The following is a 16,713-nucleotide window of genomic DNA, read 5'->3' as shown; positions in this document are numbered from 1 at the left end:
TGACAAGATTTCATTCTTTATTATGGCTGAATAGTTTTCAATTGTGTGTATGTATGTATGTGTGTGTGTGTGTGTGTGTGTGTGTGTACATATATATATGTATATATATATTCTTTATCCATTTGTCTGTTGATGGGCACTTAGGTTGTTTCCATGTCTTTGGGATAGTGATTTCTTTTCCTTCAGATATATACCCAGAAGTGGAATCCCTGGATCATATGGTAGTTCTAATTTTAATTTTTTTAGGAACCCCCGTACTGTTTTCTATCATGGCTCTACCAATTTACATTCCCACCAACAATGCACAAGGGTTTCCTTTCCTTTACATCTTCACCAACACTTGTTATTTCTTGTCTTTTTGATAATAGACATCCTAACAGTTGTGAGGTGATACCTTATTGTGGTCATAAAAGATTTTTTTGAAGCCACTGTCATCGCTCTGCCAGAAGGGAGAAGATTACTGTGTTAGATTATGGCCTTGGAGGCTTTTCTCTCTGTATATGTGTGTCCTTACGCATTTAACAAAGGTGGGATTGTGCTCAGGTTGGCTCTCTGAGTTGGGCTGCTCTGTTTTCAGGGAATGTCAGTGGGAGGGTTGGCTTGGATGTTTCTGGCTTCTTTACATATGTTCTCAGTCCCTTGGAATTTGGGGTGTCTGCAGAAGTCTGGAAACCTCAGGGGCGGGCAGAGAACCACAGGTGGCCGCAGGAGCCCCATTTGTTACCTGAAGGGCCCGCTCCGGGGCAGCGCTCACTGTGATGTTTTCTTTCTTTCGCAAGCGTCCCACTACTACAAATACAGGCAGCAGTTCATTTTCCCAGGTGAGTTTCACGTGAGCTCAGTTCCTCCTGAGCAAGCCCTCTGAGGCGTGGCAGCTGCTGGAGGGGATGGAGGCGAAGGTTGCCGGGGTGAATGAGCCCCAAGAGGATGGGGTGGAATCCCCAGACCACAGGCTGGCGACTGGCTATGGAGGTGGAGGAGGAAAGGGTGCGGGGTCCAAGGGCACAATGGCACCGACGAGGTCCCAGAGCACAGTAGGAAGGCCTGAGTGGGTGGTCTGCAGTGCAAGGATGGGCAAGGGTGAGGAGGGGTCTAGAACCACGTGGCAGGGGAGGGATGGTCAAAGGGGCTTGAATCGGGCACTGGGAGACGTGAAACCAAGTGGCCTCATCATCCCAAAGGGGACTCAGGAGTGAGGAGGATCCAGTGGGTGCTTCAGGCCAGAGGCTTAGGGCCTCCGGGAGCCCCCAGGTGGCAGTGGGGAACTTTGTTCAGGATGTCATCTAGACCACTCGTGCACCTAGGCAGGTAAATTCAAGTGGCCAGGGAAGGGAGAGAGGGGATTGGGCAGCCCCAGGGACTCATGGTCTGGTGAGAAGTTCTCAGCTGCCAGCATCTCCCGGGAGTCAGGCTTTTGGGGGTGGTTGTGGACCCCGAGTTTGGTTTCTTACTGTCTAATCTTTGACTCTCAGATGTGGTGCCGGTGCCAGAGACGCCGACCCGGGCGCCCCAGGTCATCCTGCATCCAGTGACCTCGAATCCAATGTAAGTGGAACAGAGACCTTTTCCCCTGCCCTGGCCCTTCAGTTTGCTCAGGGTCCATGTCTTCTTTCTTCCTTCTCCTGGAATTGATGGGGTGGGAGGCGGGGGAGAAGTATGAGGGGGCCATAGAGGCAAGGGAATAACTGAAGCTAAGAGAGAGAGAGTGTGACAGCCCAGGCCAAGAGAGGGACAGTACCCATCCCCTTGAGTCACTTCTGCCTTGTGTCCCTGGCCCTGCCGATCAAGTGTGATTTCCAGGGGCCAGACCATTTCCTTCAGAGCCCCAGACCCTCCTGTGATCAGAAAGACCACTTCCCCCAGGCAATAGCTAGAGCTTAATGAAAGGGCAATTATTCGGCATCATTATCCCCCTTTTGAAAAGGATAATTTAGGTTTATACCAGGGATCAGCAACTTACAGCCTATGGGACAAATCCAACTTTCAGCATATTTTTATAAATAAAGTTTTATTGGAACACAGCCATGCCCATTTGTTCACAATGTGCTGTCTATGGAGGCTTTCAGACTACAACAGCAGAGATGAGTAGTTGCAACAGAGACCGTATGGCCTGCAAAGTGTAAAATATCTACTACCTGGCCCTTTGCAGAACAAGTTTGCTGATCCCTGGTTTATAACATTATAAAAATAAAGTAAGCTAATTTGGCGAAATTTGGACTATTCTGTAAAAAAAAGAAAGGAAAAATAATCACTTACAATTGCACCACTCTTAGAAATGTGCTCTATTCATATTTTACATACTTGTGATCCACACTATATGCAATTTCCATCCTGCTCCGTTTATCCCTTAATGCTATAACATCACATTTTTTCATATTATTCTGGGCTCTTCATACACATTGATTTTAATGAATGTAAAATATCATATCGATGCGGAATAATTTCCTTAACCATTTCCCTACCGCTGGATCTTACATCTTCCCATATCTCACTGCTGTAAACAACTCTGCAACAAACATCTTTGTGTGTGGTGCCTTTAGCATCCTTAGGATACAGACCCTCTTTCCAGGTGGTCTATTGCTTGTGCAGCCAAAGTGAAATCACCTTCCTTAACTTCTTTGGTTGTGACCCAAGTCTGGGGCATGCTAGGGACCTAATTTTGATTTGACTTCTTTCCCAACTCACATTTTTGCCTACTTGGTTTTTCTTCTGGCTACCCTAGCTGCTCCATCCTTTCTGACCCATGTTATAGCCTTTGTTAAAGACCCAAATGGTACATTTCTGAAATCAAAGGAGCAGCAACTTGCCTAGGGATATTGTGCTGACATCTAGCTCCAGATCATTTCTCTGCTGCACATAAACCAATTCCACAATTTGTGCAAGATGAACTCCAGGTTATTAACTGAGAGTCAGGGAGTGCCAGTGAAAAACGGACTCAATAAGTGCCTGCGATCTGCTTAAATGTGCGTGGAGTGATGGGAACTGACTCTTTGCAGAAGGGAAATCATTTAATAGCCCCGGCTGCTATAATCACGCCTTGATGCAAGCAGAGGCGAGCAGTCCATTTTATTGGGCATGAGGAAGGACTCCAGCTGCATTGTTCCACCCAAATCTCTCGCAGTGCGTCAGGTTTCCAGCATGTCAGCTGTTATGACGTGGTTTCTGCCTTCCCAAGCTTTACTGTATATTATTGGTTAATAGGATGGCAAACGCTACTTCTTTCTCCTCTTTGAGTTCTTACAGTCTTCCAGACTCCCCCTCACCACTCCTCCTCCAGCAAGTGGACTGACTCTGTCTGCAGGGTCAGCAGCTTTCTGGGTGAGGTTTGAGGGTCAAGATAGGGGAGGTCCCCCTCAAATGAGGAGATGGGTCGGGGGAATCTGCTAAGCTTCCACTGCAGAAGTAGGAAGGGGGTGTGGTGGCCATTGTGATCCCTTTCCCCTACCAGTTCCAGCTCACTCCGTAAACACATCCTCTGCTCTAAAAACCCACTCACCCCAAAATCCTTTAACACATATGGTGCCCCACATCTCCATCACATACCGTGTGCTCCAACACGCCCACACATCCCCAGTACATCACCAGTTACACCGTCAAGAATGGCACGCCCCCTCCCCCAGCATCCCCAGTATGTACACCCAACTCACACGCACACAGAACAACCCCTGCACAGAGCACATTCCATAATACCCACGCGGTCCTTGGTGGACACTTAGCCCTCATGCTGTGCCCCCAGCACCCATACCCAGCTTGTTCCCGTTCTCAGAACACAACTGCAGCTCACAAGCTTATGAATGCATGAGTCACACACACACACACACACACACACACACGCCTGTGTCTTCCACTCCAATACAGTCTGGCTTCCTCCTCCTCCTTCTCACCCTGCACGTGCCTTCTGAACGTGATTGGCAAGGTGCAACTCAAAACACTGCTAACTTTCAAATATATCCAGTAATCCTCTCTCCTGGGAATGTCCATCACCCTCCATTTATTCAATACATACCTAACTTTCAACCCTTGTTACTTGTAGCCTATCTGCACAACAGTAATAACATAAATATTCCTTAAAGTCAGGAAGCCGTGTCAATTTCAACTCTGTATCCCTCTAAAGGTCTGGCACTGTTCCTGGCACGTAATTCTAATCAAATGAATGAATGAATAAATGAGCAAAAAACCAAATGAACACTAGGATCCTTCCAAAAGATTCAGAACTGTAGAGATCTGATTCATTCTTTCCTAGCAAACACCTAGAGCTCTAAGGATCCTGCATCCATGGCATTTAGGCCAGTTTATAAGGGAACTGCTAGATTAGTGGAAACCAACAAAGAAAAATGAGCCCTGAGCAGGCCCGAAAATCTATTTAAGACAATGTCCTTGCACACCACTCCTTGGTGACAAGGTTGTGGATTATTCTAGACACAAGCATTGAAGTGAAATTGGAGAAAAAGGCTTGGTGGTGAGGACTTCTCATTTTAAGACATTTCTTACATGGATCAAGTCAATGCATGGACCCATCTTTTCACCTGAGGGTCACGTTTATTTTTCTTTCTTTAAAGCTTGGAAGGAAATCCATTACTTCAAATTGAAGTGGAGCCAACCTCAGAGGTGAGAACCAGAGAGCAGTGAAGCAACTTTTTCCGGGGGCTACCCACTTGGCAAAGCCGATTGATGTCTTTGATGACGCAGAGGGCTTGGGGCGGGCTGGGGGTGCAGTGGCCCTGTTTGACGGCTGTTCTAACTCCGGGACGACTAACGAGCGGATGGCCCCTCCCGGCACTGAGCCTAATGGGCCGTTATATGGTGTGCATCACGGAAAAGCTAGTTGTGCAGAAGTTGGCAAGTGATTTGCATTCTTAGTTGAAAATTCAGCTCAGGGCTGGGTGAGTACCAAGGGGGATGTGCCCCGCTGCTTTCTAAAGAACATGTGGTAAGAGGAGACGGGAGCCTCAGGGACACTGGCTTGGCGGGGTGTTGAGAATGTTCTGGGGCTTCTTCCCACCTGCCAGAGCTCCCGGAGGAATAAATGAAGTCTTCGGGGTGAGAACCAGAGCCCTGACTCCTCGGCTCTGCTGGTGTGTCCTGAACTGAAGGGAGTGGAGTCAGGGTTTCCAGAGAAAATCATGTCCTTTTCTGGAACCATTGTGGTAGTTGGAAAATGACCGTGAAAGAAGGTGTATTTCCTGAGTGTGCCATTGGGGACAGCTTGCTCAGGTTTTGGGGTCAGAGAGACCTGTACCCAGCCAAGGGGCCACCTTCTCCGGCTGTCTTGTTAGACTCCAAGCCCCTGAAAATCCCCCCGGCTCAGGCACCTGCTGCTCCCCCATTCCAGCCAAAGAACCCAAGGGGCAGGACCCTGCAGCCCCAGGCGCCCCCAGACACCAGGCTGGGAAGGTAGGTCCCTGGGCCTTGAGTGTCTAACTGTTGCAGTGGTCACGTCTAAGTGTGCCTGAGTCATGTGGGCGTGCAGGGTAAAAATGCAGAGTCCTGGCCCTGGCCTTATGACATTCTGGTTCAGAAAATCTGGGCGGGGCCTAGGAATCTGCATTTTCTAAGCCATCCCAGCGGATGTTTCATACAGGCGGTCAGGTCTGTGCAAAGAACTCAACAGATCTTCGCCTTATTGATAACCTCACACCACCCCTAGGGGCAGATGTCATTAGCCCCACTTTATGATGAGGAAAAGAAGGCCCAGAGAAGTGAAGTGACTTGCCCAAGGTCACACAGTGGCCATATTCTAGCTCATTTGGTCTGAGTGTTAGGCTCATTCTGTCAACCTCTCCCTCTTGTATCTCAGCTGCACAGGAACACCAGGCCTCTGGCCTGTGCTGAATAGCTCTGACATCTCTCAGTTTCTGCCTCATCAATTCCAAATTCCCTGAGGAAGCGAAGGCCCTCCATGTCGAGGGTTGTCACATGTTATATGCAGGTGTGTGGTGTACCCGTATTTCAACGTGTCGTCTTTCTTACTCCCACATAAATAATCAGGCAAGTCAAAACATCATGGTCGAGCAGGAGGGCATCGGATGTTAGGATTTGAGAGGCCTGAATCTTAATCCTAGCTCAGCCTGGCTGCCTGACCAGAGCTAGGCACTTCCCACAGGGACCAACCATCCCCGTTTGCCAGTTTTCCAAGTGTGAGACTTTCAGTGCCCAAACGGGCAAAGTCATGGGAAGCCGGAATACGTGGTCCTCCTGGCGTTTCCCCTCTCTGAGCCTCAGTTTCCCTTTAGCACAAGAGGGACGGATCGCCAGGATCTCCCTGTCAGCTCCTTCACTGCAGTGCAGTGATCGACAGGAGGTGCCTGGGCAAATAGAGAGACACGTGTGCACCAGCCGAAAACACACCGTGGGGCACAGTGGGACCCGGTGGGCAGGTGGGGCAGTGGTGGGAACTGACCCCTCTCCCCCTCTGGCCGCAGAATGAGGAGGGTCACGATGAGGCCGAGGAGTCGGAGGATGACTTTGAGGAGATGAACCTGTCCCTCCTCTCGGCCCGGAGCTTCCCGCGCAAGGCTAGCCAGACCAGCATCTTCCTTCAGGAGTGGGACATCCCCTTTGAGCAGCTGGAGATCGGCGAGCTCATCGGAAAGGGCCGCTTCGGGCAGGTGTACCACGGCCGCTGGCACGGGGAGGTGGCCATCCGGCTGATCGACATTGAGAGGGATAACGAGGAGCAGCTCAAGGCCTTCAAGCGGGAGGTGATGGCCTACAGGCAGACGCGGCACGAGAACGTGGTCCTCTTCATGGGCGCCTGCATGAGCCCGCCCCACCTGGCCATCATCACCAGGTCAGTCCCAGCCAGCTTCCCGCCCGTAGACTCATCCCCGAAGCTCTGCTTCCGGCAGCGTTGAGAAACGCGGGTTCTGCTAAATTCAGCGTTCCGATAAATGGGGAGTCTCTGGCTTTACCAATCACAACTTACATGGTTTTAAGATTTGCGATTCCAGAAAATACGATTAATGCTAGAACTCTTTGGCAGAGTGGTGCCCTGGCGCGGGCACCACATGGGAAGTCAGAAAGGCTGATTCGAAACCCGCCTGTGCTCCATGTTTGTGAAACAACGTCTCTGAGACTCACTTTCTCCAAATGTAAATAAATTGAATGGATTAGGCTAAATCAGGGGTCAGCAAACTTTCTCTCTAAAGGGCCCAACAGTATTTTTGGCTTTGCGGGCCGTACAGTTTCTCTAGTGACTGCTCAACTCTGCTGCTGTAGTGCAAAAGCAGCCTCAGACAAGATGTAAATGGACGTATGCGGCTGTGTGCCAATAAAACATTATTAACACAACCAGGCGAGGGGCTGGGTTTGGCCTGCAGACCCTAGTTTGTTGACCCCTGGACTGACATTCTGATGACTTGCTCTGGCTTTCATTAAAATAGCAGAGCACTTTTGTAGAACTCTACCATTGTTGTTTTAAATATCCAGGATCCATGGTCTATAGCTGCACAAAAAGGGTAGTTAACAGAGCACTGACATTAAGAAAATGTCACATGATAGGAACTTTCTTGAACTTGCTCTCTCTAACCTGTAGGCATTGAAAAAAAATAGCTTTGGTTTCAGTTGAACAGTTGTGGAACAATCCTTTGGTGTGTTTTTAAACTCTGGCCTTTGCTCCTCTGTTGCATTAGGACTGGCCACAGCAGCAGTGTCCTTGGTGTGTCCTGTGGTGCCAAGTGTCCATTAGGAGCCTTCTCATTCTTATTCTCAACCCAAGCAATAAGATCCCAAATACACAAGCCTCGCATTTTGGCAGGTGCCATACTGGGAGCTGTGGGCTCAGGGAAGAGCTGCTATGTCTTTGATCTGTTCCCTTGTGATCCATACAAAGCCTTTTTGAGTCCATTTGTAAGACCTGGGTGATCGGTAGAAGGTGTGTTATTGTCTGTCACCATTGATTATGCAGTTGGTGGGTTGACTGGAACCCACGTGTCAAATGGTAAGTGCTTGCAAAGAACTAGAGATCTAAGGATGGCCCTTCAACTCTCCTTAAACCAGGGTAGAAATTGGCGGTTCTCAACTCTACACAGGACCAGAAGTGGCTCTCAAATAATCAGCCCAGATCATATTCAGGGGCTGAGCTGTCCTGATTAGGTGAGTGTATCAGTAAGCTTTTGCTGAGTAACAAATACTCCAAAGTCACAATTTCTTTCTAGTCTGCAAACAGTTCTGGGCTGAGCCAGGCTCAGTAGCTGGGCTCTTGGATGTGTCTGTGGTCCGCTGGCTGGTCAGACTGAGGGCTGGTCAGTCTCAGATGCCCTCACTCATGTGTCTGCTGGTTGGCAGACTGTCAGCTGGGGTGCCTCTTCTCCACACAGCCTCTCATTCCCCTGACAGGCCAGCCTGGGCTCATTCCCATGGGTGGTCTCAGGGTTCCAAATGCAGCAAGACAACAAGAGGTCAAGCCCTGTTGGACAAGTGCCTTTCACATCTCTGTCTTTATTGTGTTGGCTGATGTCCATTGGCCAAAGCAAGTCACGTGGCCAACCTCCATCCAAGGCATGGAGAACAGAGTCTGCCTTTAGATGGGAGGATTTGCAATGCCATGTTGCAAGAATGTGGATGCAGGGAGAGAGACAGTCTGTGGCCATTCTTACCACCTACCACTGCACGTAAGACCCTTAGCTCCCTTTTCTTTCCCCTTTCTAGTATGTATCATCTATATTAGCAGGCTGTCAACGGTCCTTTACTTGAGGTGCACAAGTCTTGTTGGAAGGTGGTCTTTCCCCCACCACTGGCCTTCTGCCCACTGTTCCCACCAGTCTGTTAACCCAACTTTCTCTCTGGTCAGCCCCTCACCTTCTGACCTGCTAACCCCTCTTTTTCAAATCCCCAAATTAGAAATTTGAAATCCATCATCTCTTCTCCTTTGCCTAGACCCTCTAAGGACCTACCAGCCTCTGACTTTTTCAGGGGTATCAGTGGAACCCAGTTACCCAAGCCTCCCTCCCCTCTTTCCCAAGGGCTGGCTAATTGGAAATGGATGGATTCAGTCAGCAGCCATCCTTGAAAAAAGAGTGGTCATTATGAAAATGTGTCGCTCCCCCTGCAAGCCAGCTGCGTTGGCAGCCCCTTTTCTATTACATACAAAATTCTGAGTCCCCCTCCCCAAGCACCATAACTGCCTGCAGATTTCACAAATAGCGCAGCCTTTTCCTGGCACCATGATAAAGACTCTGCAGCTTTGGGACATATAATTGGTCTCTGAAGTGTTTTGGTATATTGTTTGAAGAAGCCAGATGAGCCCCAAAGAAGTGTCATTTATTCCATATTATTGTGTCGTTATATATTTGTCTTAGGGAGCGGCTGAGTGCCCTCCTCTCTCCCGTTCAGCAACGTCCACTTGTTGGCCACCCAGGTTTCTTATCTGAACATTCAGTTTGAAACCAAATATTTGAGTAATTTGATTAATCACTCGCATTCGTGCAGTTGGTTGGCAGAGGTTGATGATTGGATGATAGCCAACCAACTGGAACAGTTTCTGGACCCTGGATTTATTTTACAGGGAACATAAGACCAGATAATTACCTGGCATATTCCAGATAAATTCACAATGGCGTGCTCTAGCCAATTACCTAGTAATTATCGTTGAAGTTAACAAGTATTTCTAAGATTAGCTTCCTTGTAATGCGATGTATATGGCTCTTGGGGAATGAGTAATAACCAACTAGTTACCCAATTGCTAGATCCACAAATGCAATTAGCAGCAGTATTGCTAAATCGTTTCACGATTGGGTCATTATGAGATGATTGCAAAGCTATCGACAGTCGGCACAATTGCTCATTTTTTAAAACTCCAGATGGAATTTGAAAGCCAATAAAGATAGAGTTGAATGAAAGCATCTCTTCTCCTTCTACCTTGCTGCAGCGTTTCTTAGACCACAGTTTCCCCATCTGTAAAATGAGCAGGTAAAAGCAGGTGTTTGTTGCAGGGTCCTTCTTTGGTTCTCTGAGACTGGGCTGTTTCAGAAGCAGACTGGAACTGCTCTAGAGCAGCACTTCCCAAAATATGGTCCACCAGGACTTCCTGCATCAGAGCCAACAAAGGGAGGTAGGTCGCTAAAATGCAGGCTCCTGGGTGCTACCTCTATTAGTTTCCTAGGGCTGTCATGACAAATTGCCACAAACTTGATGGCTTAAAACGCCACACATTCATTCTCTTACAGGTCTGCAGGTCAGAACCCTGGAGTGGGTCTCGCTAGGCTAAAATCAAGGCAAGCCTGCTTTCTTTTCTGGAGGCTGTAGAGGAGAATCTGTGTCCTTGCCTTTCCCAGCTTTTGGAGCTGCCTTCCTTGCATTTCTTGGCTTGTGGCCCCTTCCTCCGTCTTCAAAGCCAGCAGCATGGCGTCTTCGGGCGTCACGGGTCACATCTCCCTCTTACAAGGACTCTTGTGATTACATGTAGGATCCACCCAGATAATCCAAGATAAGCTCCCATTTCAAGATGCTTGACTTAATCACACCCGCCAAGTCCCTTTTGCCATATAAAGTAACTGTCACAGTTTCTAGCGATTAGGAGCTGGATATCATTGGGAGCCATTTCTCAGTCTGCCACATTACCCTCAGTCTGGTGCATCCAGTCTATTTGTAGGTGAAGCCTTTTCAACCAAGCTCCCCAGCCCATTCTAATTTGACTAATATTGGGGAACCCTGCCTTAAAGAGTGTCGCCAGGGAGTACTATTATGAGCCCAGCATTGGTGTCAGATGTATCCAGCTAGTGCAAAGGGAAATGGAAGCAGGGAAATTTTCCAAGGAAAATAGACCAGACAGAATTACATAGTATTGGGATCTCGGTGGGAGGTAACTTGTTATTTATCTGGTGACAGGGGTATGGGTCAACCTACCTTAGCTTGGGGCCATGGAGACAAAGACAAAGCAAATCCCTGAAATTGATGTCTCCGAGAGGGCTTCACTGGGGGATTCTGATCCCACTGAACCCATCCCAGCTGTGTTACGGATGTGGAAACTGAGACCAGGAGAGGAAAAGTGGAGCCAGGACAGGAGCACAGGTCTCCATCATCAATACACCTCATCCTCTGACAGCTTGAGAACCCCGTCCTTCTCCAATGCTTGTTCATCCATCCATCCATCCAACAGATATTTAGTAAACACTTATTAAGCACCAGGCATTTTGCTGGACGTTAGGGGATGATGGTGAGCAAGACAGACATGGACCCGGTTCACAGGGTGCTGTCGTTTTTAGTAGGAGAGACAGACTAGTACTAAAGTGGCAATGAGATAATTCAAGGAGGTCCCAGTCTGTTGAAGGAAACAAACGGGCGAGTTGTGCTACAGAGGGACTTGGGTGTCGGGGTTATTTTGGGGGGGTATGTGTGGGGTCCAGGAAGCCTCTCTGAAGAAGTGGTATTTGGGCAGGGACCTGGATGCTAGGAGCCAGCTGTGCAGACTCGGGGGCAGGGCACACCCAGCAGAGGGAACAGCAGATGCAAAGGTCCTGGGGTAGGAATAAGCAGGGAGTGTTTGAGGACCAGAAGGAAGACTGTGGTGGCAAAGCATGGTGGGTGAGGGCAAGAGGGTAGAAGATGAGGGTAAAGAAGCTGGCAGGAGCCAGATTGTGGAGGGGAGGGGGCTCTCAAGCCTGGTTGGGGAGCGGGGGGCTTTTAAAACAATACCGACACCTACCCCAGTCTCTCAACCTCGACACTGTGACATTTGGGGCTGGATGATTCATTTATGGGGGCTGCCCTGTGCGTTCTAGGGTGTTTAGCAGCATCCCTGCCTCCTTCCCACTAGATGCCAGTAGCACCAAGTCCCTAGTTGCGATAACCCAGATGTCTTCAAACATTGCCAACGTCCCCTGGGGCAAAGTCGCCCCAGCTGAGAACCATTGCCCTGGGGTTTCTAATTTAATTAGCCTGGATGGGGCTGGGACCTCAGTACAAAACCTCCCCAGGTGACTCTATCGGCAGTCAGGAGACGCTCTGAGACCCTCTGTGGTAGGACCTAAAAGCTTGTTCTGGATTTTATGCTCCGTGCAGCAGGCAGGGACAACATCTAGTGTCTTTGAGGGCAAAAACTGGGAAACTTCCAAAATGAAGGGTGACAGCCCAAGGGAAGTATTTTGGCAGCTGCAGAGGCAACAACAGTTCAAGGAAATGTCAGTTTATCTACCCTAACTTCCCAACATGATCGGAGAGCTGACGGCTTCAGCTGCCGCCAGCATCCTCTCCTCCAGCCCATCCCTCTGCCCTTGGCCAGCCCAGGAAAGGCTGTGTTATGAAGACCGCCCTATCGTGGTTGCTGTTTTAACAGCAGACGAGGCTCTGCACCAGCGTAGGGGAAGCCTAGGGAGGGAGAAACTGCCTCATTCTCCCCAGAAAGGTTATCACAATGTCTCGTCCTCCTTAGCTTCTGCATCAGCCCTCCCTCAGGACAGGAGGACATGGAGAGCTGTGGGCCAGGCAGAGACTGTGGTTCTGTCACCTGCTTCCTTTTCTTGCAACTGAAGGAGGCACAGCTGACCTTCATTGCTGAAACAATTTCCCTGATTGAGGGGCATTTATTTAATGTTAATAAATGCAGAACCCCCAAAATAAACCCCCAAAAGCAACAGATTCCACCAGTCTTCAGCAAGGCACAGTGATGGTCTCCCGGTTATCACTGCGCCCATTTTACAGGTGGGAAAACTGAGGTCTGAGGTCGGCGAAGTCAAGGGAGCCCTTGCCCAGGTCATAGAACAAATAACTGGCAGAACTTGGAGATGAGCAATTGTACATCTGAATATTAGTCTAGCATGTTCCTTCTTTGCCACCAGGTTGAGGGGGATGGGCTCAGCTCATAAGCAATAACCGGTCGGGGGAGTTTGCCACCTTTGATCATATCCAAATCAGCTGGTGGACTTGGTAACAATACAAGGCCAGGCCCCGTCTCACTCCAACGAGCCAAGGCCTCTGACATTTTTATTAAGTTCCAGAGGATTGGGTACACCACAGTTTGAGAACCACTTTCTTATTAAACTGAGTTTCATTTTTTTGGAGCTTTGATTTTCTGTTTATGTACTTCTGAAATGCCCTGTAAGTTCCCATGGGGCCAACACACACACCTCTTCCGTATACACCCTAAATGACACCCCAGCTCTCTCCTTTCTCTCTCCCATTCTTGTCCTCTCTCCCACACCCCTTCTCTCATTCGTACAAACACATGCTGTCTTATTCTCTCTTTCCCTGTAAAAGACTCATTTCATTAATATTAGCAACTCACAAAGGTCGGGTAGCCCAGAAGTCCCCACCCTCCAAATAATTATCTAGAATTCCCCAAGTTGTTTAAATCTGTGCTTCATAGTGTGGACCCCTGACCAGCATCACCTGGACCCCTGAATAGCATCACCTGGGAACTTGTTAGAAATGCAAATTCATATCCCCTCCCTGCCAATCAGAGGCTTGGGGGTGGGCCCAAGCCCCTCCAGGAGATTCTGATGCATGCTGGAGCTCAGACCCCTGCTTTAAAGAAACCTGTTCCTGCTTCCTGTGCCAGGCGAGCGGACTTTTCTACTGCCTAGCATTTCCTGCATACTTCGAAACCTCCTTGCCCCCTCACCCAGTGATTCTGCCAGAAGGCACGGAGAGCTGAGCAGCTGAGTCCAAGGTGAGTGAGGGCCTAGCATGTCCCAGTGTGAGAACCAGCAGGGGCCTTAGAGCCGTCTCTTAGCTTCAGTTCACTAATGTACCTTCCACGGTCATTTACTGGACCTGTCTGAGAGCCAGGCTGGGGGCTGGGTGCTCAGAACATAGTTCCTACATTTTACACAAGGACTTCATGTGCCAGTAGAAGAGACAGATAATAACAAGTTAAACAGACAATTAAGATAATTAAAGCACTTTGTTAAGTGCTATGAAGGCCACAAACAGTGGGAGGGCTGGGGTCGGAGCCACAGGTATGCTACTTTGAAGAGGCGCTCAGAAGAGTTGTCCAGGGTGGGGGGGTGACATTTGAGCTGAGACCTAATGACGAGGAGGAGATGGCTGTGCAGAGAGGCAGAGGAAGCAGTCTAAGCAGCAGTACAGCAGGTTCAAAGCCCCTGAGGTTGTTACAGAACCAAATTTGGGTTTGCTCACCTACGCACAGTAAGGCCAACCTACTGACACCAGGTTGTGGTGAAGGAAGGTGCAGCATTTACTGCAGGGTGTCAAGCAAGGCGTACAGGCTGAACTCTCTAATGGCCTTCAGGGAAGTGTTTTTAAAGACAGAGTGAGGGAGGAGGGTGTGAGGTATGTGATCAGCTCGTGGACATTCTTCTGGTTGGTTGGTGGTGGAGTAATCGGGAGTCGACATCATCAATCTTCTGGTTCCAACCGGTGTGGTCTGGGGTCTACATGCTTGTTGGCAGCATGTAGTTAACTTCTTCCACCTGGTGGGGGATTCAGTGTCTGCAAAACAGCTCAGAGGATGTGGCTTAGAATATTATCTACAGCCCTTGACGAGGAACTGAAGGTCCTTGACTTTGCTTAATGGCTAAACTATTATTGTTTTGTCTTGCTTGACTGTTTTCCTTTGTTTCTGCATTTTCTCACTTCTCTAATTAAATTTGTTCTTTGAAACCCAGGGAAGGCCTGGGAGGCTAAAATTTTTCTATAAACTAGAGGCAAGGGGAGGACATGGCGGGGGGGTGTCTATCCCGGGAAGGGTTCTGCTCGGTTACAATCCCCCCTTTTCTTCGATACTCCTCAATCTTGAGGGGGAACAGGGGCGGGATGAGAAAAGGAATAAAGTTTTGGGTACAGAGGTTACTCATAAACTCGGCAGAGGAACCCGGTTTTAGGTGGACCGAGTTTCATGGTGGGAATGAGATGGGCACATCTGAGGACCACAAGGAAGCAAGTGCGAGTGATGGCAGGGTCGGGGGAGGGAAGGAGCTGCGGGGCCTCAGAAGTGCAGCTGAAGCCTTGGAGTTTATCCTAATGCCGGGGAAGCTAGTGAAAGATTTTAAACAGGAGCTGCTCCCACCACTCTGGAAGTTTCCTGGTGGCCTAGCTGCTGCCTCCTCTGACACTCAGCTGCTTGTATCAAATGTGTCGAAACTCATTTGGTTGAGAGCCATGAGGCCGTCGACCAAGCCCAGCTTTGAAGGACACAGGCCGAGGTGTCCCGGCCGTCAGCGTGGTGTTTCTACCGCGTGGAGCTTCAGGAAAGATACTGAATGATTCCTCTGCATTTGGGGACACAGTGAACTTCATCAAGATGCTTTTACAGGGACGGGAGTAGGAGGGAGTGTTACCTAAACGTCTGGTCTCTGGAGGGGCTTGGGCTGTGCACCCCAGGAAAGAGAAGGAAGGAAGGGCAGCGTTTCCCCACTGCTGTCGGGAAGATTTTATTTCTCGTTTAGTGCGTGTCATCAGTCCCGTTGCTGGGTGCCCGGAGTCCAAGCGCAATTCTGCAGTCATGTCATCTTGACTGTATTGCCCCATGCACACGACATCCAGCCCGTCCCCATCTCCCAGGGCTGAGGTAGTAATGAAATCCCACAGGGCCTCATTTGCACAGCATTTTAAATCCAGTAAACATCGGGAGCTATGTAATAGGTTATTTATTTCCAACTCCAAATCAGTTCCTGTTTTTCATGTTTTCAAATATAATAGTGCCAAGCTGCTATGTTTGACAAATGGAGGACGCTGCCTTCTGCTAAGATGGTAATTCAGTGCCTGAATGAGATCTCGACTTACTTTTTCTGTAACTCTGTACTTGTGGGCTTTCTGATTTTTTTTTCTTCAGGCCAGTTTGACTGTCCTAAATATATCATACAAGAGTTGGGAGGCCTGAGCACATGAAGATTCCTCCCCCCGCCCCCGTCATCTAGTGGAATTGGCTTCCTTTTATGTTCAAAAAGCTGAATTGCTTTCCCTTTTTATAAAGCACAGCTGAAAAGGTTTTTTTTTGTCTGTGGCTGTCTTCAATTGTGCTGGAATTTAAAATGCCACGGCACTTTTGTGAAGGAAGCCTATAAATGTACTAAATCATTATTATTATTATTAGCATCATTTCATGTATATTGTACATGCCTGTTGGTAAATGATCATGTGACCAGCAGAGAACTTGCATGGGTGAAGATTATGCCACTGGCCACCACTTTCCTCAGATCTCAAAGATTCTACACCGGCATGTGTGACAGCTGTCATCCCTTGACTTTTGTGTCTTATTACACAAGTGATAACTCGTTTGTTGTTGAAAATACAGATCAGCAAAAAGAAGAAAGTGAAATTCACCCAGAATGTCTCCAGCCAGAGAGAATCACATTAACATTTTGCTCTGTATCCTTCCAGGCAGTTTTCTGAGTATATATGCCAACTCACAGTCTGTATTTGTCAGGGTAATAGTAGCTGCTGTAACAAATAAGCCTTGCAACATTAAGTGGCTTAACTTAAGTGGCTTAACATCCTCCTTAATAACATTAAGTGGCTTAACTCAAGAGAAATGTATTTGTTGCTCATGTAATAGTTCGAGGTGGGTGTTTCTGGATGGCAGGTGGCTGTTCTCCATGTGTAGAGGGATTCACACCCAATCCCATCTTTTGGAGCTGTCCCCAGAGCTCAGAATCCTCTGCTTCTAGTTGGGCGAAGAGGAAGAACATGAAGGGTCATATGGGAGGTATCCATGAGCCAAGCTGAGAAGTGGTGCACATCATTCCACTCGTGTACCATAGGCTGTCCCAGCCCCTTGGCCACACCTGACTGCAAGGGAGGCTGAGAAATGACTCA

General features: G+C 48.7%; 1 protein-coding gene across 13 annotated transcripts in view; it reads left to right on the top strand.

The window, feature by feature from the left end:
- The window catches only part of KSR2 (kinase suppressor of ras 2), a 435,324-nt gene that overhangs the window by 361,202 nt on the left and 57,409 nt on the right, over positions 1–16,713 (top strand). For all 13 annotated transcript variants that reach the window (XM_082416773.1, XM_082416774.1, XM_082416782.1 and 10 more), the window contains 4 exons: positions 780–821; positions 1,473–1,545; positions 4,560–4,608; positions 6,423–6,790. In XM_082416773.1, coding sequence (XP_082272899.1) covers positions 780–821; positions 1,473–1,545; positions 4,560–4,608; positions 6,423–6,790 — 532 coding nt within the window. The remainder of the gene's footprint in view (positions 1–779; positions 822–1,472; positions 1,546–4,559; positions 4,609–6,422; positions 6,791–16,713) is intronic.

This window comes from Balaenoptera physalus (assembly GCF_965194825.1).
Source record: "Balaenoptera physalus genome assembly, chromosome: 12".
Lineage (NCBI taxonomy): Eukaryota > Metazoa > Chordata > Mammalia > Artiodactyla > Balaenopteridae > Balaenoptera > Balaenoptera physalus.
Note: the sequence above shows the minus strand (reverse complement) of the source record. Positions and strands in the feature narration are given on the sequence as shown.